Consider the following 4,364-nt stretch of genomic DNA (forward strand, 5'->3'; position numbering starts at 1 on the left):
TAACCACCACATCCGGTTCTTTTTTTTTTTTTTTTGGGTAGAGATGAGGTCTCCCTTGTTACCCAGGCTGGTCTTGAACTCCTGGGTTCAAGCAGTCCTTCTGCCTCGGCCTCCCAAAGCGTTGGGGTCTCCAGTGTGAGCCACTTCACCCAACTGAGGGTGCTCTTTAGCTTAGAAGAGAGGGGACCCTTGTCCCAGTCTGTCCTCAGAGGGGTGGCTGTGGAGCTGTACAGTCGCTGGGGACCCTTGGGTCAAAACCGCCCAGGACACAAACGGAAAGGCACAGCGGCTCCAACCCCACCCAGACCTTTCCCAGGAACCCGTGGCACCACAAGTGCCCCCGTGACCCTTGCTGTCCAGTGTGAGGACCTGCAGGGAGCAAGGGTCTCTGTGGCCACAGACCATGCCGCTGGGGACTTCTCCCTGTCCCTGGGGGAGCCAGGCTGCGAGGGGCTGGGGAAGGGCGAGGGTGGACATGGAAAGAATTCTCACAGCAATGGACACTGCCGCTCGACTGGGTCTGACGGGGCGTCTGCAGGGAGCAGGGTGACTAGGAAGACCCGGGTCAGGGCAGGGCTGGGTTGGAAAGAGGCCACAGGCTCTGACCCCGCCCGCCGCCCTTTCCAGCCCGCCAGCCACAAGAGACCCTGCCGCCCACAGCCAACGGCAGCGGTCCCAGCCAGGAGTTTGAGGGCCGCTGGCCAGAGATCCCGGAGATGTCCCCGTGTGTGGCTGGCGTCATTCCTGTCATCTACTACAGTGTCCTGCTGGGCCTGGGGCTGCCTGGTGAGTGGGGGTCTGGGGTCTGGAAGCTTGGGCTTGGCCAGAGATGGGAGTCCTCCTTCAATGGATGCGAGTCCTCTGGACTGACTTCTGAGACTCAGGTCTCCCCTTGCCTTTCTGAGGGGGTTCTGGGAGTAAACACGAAGGGCCGGGATTTGGGGTGCTCACGGCGAAACCCAAGGTTTCACCAGAGTAGACAGCCCACTCCTGCCCCAGTAGTGAGCACCCTCCTGGGATGACTAAATTCACACAGGCCCCCGCTGGGCTCGGTCCAAAGCTCCCTGTATCACCTTCTGCCTTCAGAGAGCAGAACTTGGGCTGGGGACCAGTACACGGGTACAGGAACCACTAGGTGGTCTCGGATGGGGATTCTCCGAGCCTGGTAAGTAAACGCATGCCTGTGTCCAGTGACATGCCCAGAGACACCTAAAAGGACTTGGTGCGGAATGCCACAGGACTGATGGCCTCTCGAGGGTACCCTGCTGTGTGAGTTTACCTGTGTTCAAGGGGGACCCCAAGAAAACTAGAATTCATTTATAAAAACTGTGTATTGCCAGGCGCAGTGGCTCACGCCTGTAATCCCAGCACTTTGGGAGGCAGAGGCTAGAGGACTGCCTGAACTCAGGGGTTAAAGACCAGCCAAAGCCAGGCTCGGTGGCTCAGCCTGTAATCCCGCGCTTTTGGGAGGCTGAGGTGAGTGGATAGTCTGAGCCCGCGGGTTCGAGACCCACCTGGGCAGCGAGACCTCATCTCTACAATAAATCAAAAAATCAGTCGGGCGTGGTAGCGCATGCCTGTAATTCCGGCTACTTGGAAGGCTGAGGCGGAAGGATCGCCGGAGCCCAGCAGGCGAGGCAGTGGTGGCCGGGAGCAGCCACTGCACTCCAGTCTGGGCGACAGAGTGAGACTCCAACTCAAAAAAACAAACAAAAAGAAAAAGACCAGCCAGAGCAACATGGCAAGACCTTGTCTCTCCAATAAATAATAATTAAAAAATTTAGCCAGGCATCATGGTGCACACCTGTGGTTTCAGCTACCTGAACCCAGCAGGTGGAGGCCATGGTGGCTGTGAGCATGCCACTGCACTCCAGCCTGGGTTAAACAGTGAGACTCTGACTCAAAAAAAAAATTGTGTATTTATTTACATGTGTAAACTTCACTTTCTTTTTTTGTTTGTTTTTGAGTCGGAGTCTCACTCTGTTGCCCAGGAGGGAGTGCAGTGGCACACTCATGGCCACTGCGGCCTTGACCTGCTGGGCTCAAGTGATCCTTCCACCTCAACCTTCCAAGTAGCTGGAACTATAGGTGCTCACCACCATGCCTGGTTATTTATTTATTTTTTTTGAGTTGGAGTTTCACTCTGTCACCCAGACTGGAGTGCAGTGGCCGCTCCCGGCCACCGCAACCTCGACCTGCTGGGCTCCGGCGATCCTTCCGCCTCAGCCTTCCGAGTAGCCGGAACTACAGGCATGCGCTACCACACCCGGCTAATTTTTGATTTATTGTAGAGACTAGGTCTTGCCAAGTTGTCTGGGTGGGTCTCGAACCCACCGGCTCAGGCAATCCACTCGCTTCGGCCTCCCGAAGTGCTGGGATGACAGGCTGAGCCACCGAGCCCAGCCTAGTTTTTTAATTTATTGTCGAGATGAGGTCTCACCCAGTTGCCCAGGCTGGTCTTGAGCCCCTGGGCTCGGGCAATCCTCTTACTTTCACCTCCCAAAACGCTGGGATTACAGCCGTGACACACCCGGCTTCAAAAGTTTTTGAACTCCTCAGTGTCGATGACTTTTAGTGCCTCTGTCTGTCATTTTTTGTTGCACCTCTTCTACACTGGCAAAATATTTTCCTTTGAGGACTTTTTTCACTTGGGACAAGATCGGGTTAATGGGGAGGGGGGGCATGGGGGTCATGCAATTTTGGGTCAAAAACAGCTGAACGCTCAGATCAGTGTGGGCCGTTGTGCTCATAAATCACCCATCACGGAATAGGCAAACACATTGGAAGAATCCCCCAAAATACCTCACTGATGTCAAATGCCGCCTCTCACAATGTTAACCGGTACACGGATGCTAATAGGTTCTTAGAACACTTACCTAGTGGGGGAAGCCTGTACTACAAGCCACCCTCCAAAAAATAAGTTTGGGTTGTTTTTTTTTTTTCTTTTTCTTTTTTGCTACCTCCTTGTCTAACCAGGATAGAGTCAGTGGCCTGTGGTGTGTGGATGGACAGGTCAGGGCTGACCCGGGTAGCCTTGTCAGCAAAGTGGGTTTTAAGAAAGATCTGGAAAGAGGAAAAAAGAGAAGCCAGCACAGCCACGGGCACAGCTGGGGAGGGATGACAATGACACATTGGAAAGCAAAGCCTGGGCGTCTCTCTAATGCCTCTGACCTCTCCTCTTGTGACTCGGCGGCCGCCAGTCAACCTCCTGACCACGGCAGCCCTGACCCGCCTCGCCGCCAGGACCAGGAAGCCCTCCTACTACTATCTCTTGGCACTCACGGCCTCCGACATTGTCACCCAGGTGGTCATCGTGTTCGCGGGCTTCCTCCTGCAGGGAGCCGTGCTGGCCCGCCAGGTGCCCCCGGCCGTGGCCCGCACGGCCAACATCCTGGAGTTTGCCGCCAACCACGCCTCGGTCTGGATGGCCATCCTGCTCACGGTCGACCGCTACAGCGCCCTGTGCCGTCCCTTGCAGCACAGGGCTGCCTCGTCCCCGGGCCGCACCCGCCGGGCCATTGCCGCCGTCTTCAGCGCTGCCCTGCTGATGGGGCTCCCCTTCTACTGGTGGCTGGATGTGTGGAGGGACGCTGACCCCCCCAGCACACTGGACGAGGTCCTCAAGTGGGCTCACTGCCTCACCATCTATTTCATCCCCTGTGCTGTGTTCCTGGTCACCAACCTGGCCATCATCCACCAGCTTCGGAGGAGAGGCCAGAGCAGCCCGCAGCCCCGCGTGGCCAAGAGCACCGCCATCCTTCTGGGCATTACCACACTCTTTGCCCTCCTGTGGGCACCCCGCATCTTTGTCATGCTCTATCACCTGTACGTGGCCCCCGTGCACCGGGACTGGAGGGTCCACCTGGCCTTGGACGTGGCCAACATGGCGGCCATGCTCAACACAGCGGTCAACTTTGGTCTCTACTGCTTCGTCAGCAAGACTTTCCGGGCCACCGTCTGGCAGGTCATCCACGATGCCCGCCTGCCCTGCACCCTAGGGTCATGCCAGAGGGCATGGCAGCAGAGCCTATGCTGAAGCCTCTAGGATTCCTCAAAGGGACAGGACTGTGGCGGGGCAGGGGTGGAGCCCAGACAGGAGCTCGTGGTAGCTCAGGACCACATGTACTCGGGACTTGGAGATCGTGCCTGACAAAATGTCAGCGACACCCTGACGGGCTTGGGTGGGGGTGGGGGCTCCTTCGGGGGTGGCACCCACATAGAAAGGAGGACGCCCAGCCAGCTCTCGTGTTTGCTTTGCAGCAATTCCCATTTTCCGGAAAAAGACGGGCCTAACAGGCATGGGCTAGCAGCACCAGCTGCTTTGTGAGGGGCGTTTTGCCTGGCACGCTGTGGATGTGAAATGA

At 57.1% G+C, this 4,364-nt stretch overlaps 1 protein-coding gene across 1 annotated transcript in view; it reads left to right on the forward strand.

Moving 5' to 3' along the window:
• Window positions 1–4,097, forward strand: part of GPR142 (G protein-coupled receptor 142) — a 5,084-nt gene extending 987 nt beyond the window's left edge. The window contains exons 2-3 of the mRNA XM_021718188.1: window positions 628–786; window positions 3,201–4,097. Coding sequence (XP_021573863.1) covers window positions 628–786; window positions 3,201–4,036 — 995 coding nt within the window. The 3' untranslated portion in view covers window positions 4,037–4,097. The remainder of the gene's footprint in view (window positions 1–627; window positions 787–3,200) is intronic.
• Window positions 4,098–4,364: the final 267 nt, after the last annotated feature.

Source organism: Carlito syrichta, unplaced genomic scaffold, assembly GCF_000164805.1.
Source record: "Carlito syrichta isolate Samal-C Ts95f unplaced genomic scaffold, Tarsius_syrichta-2.0.1 Scaffold111524, whole genome shotgun sequence".
NCBI classification, from domain to species: domain Eukaryota; kingdom Metazoa; phylum Chordata; class Mammalia; order Primates; family Tarsiidae; genus Carlito; species Carlito syrichta.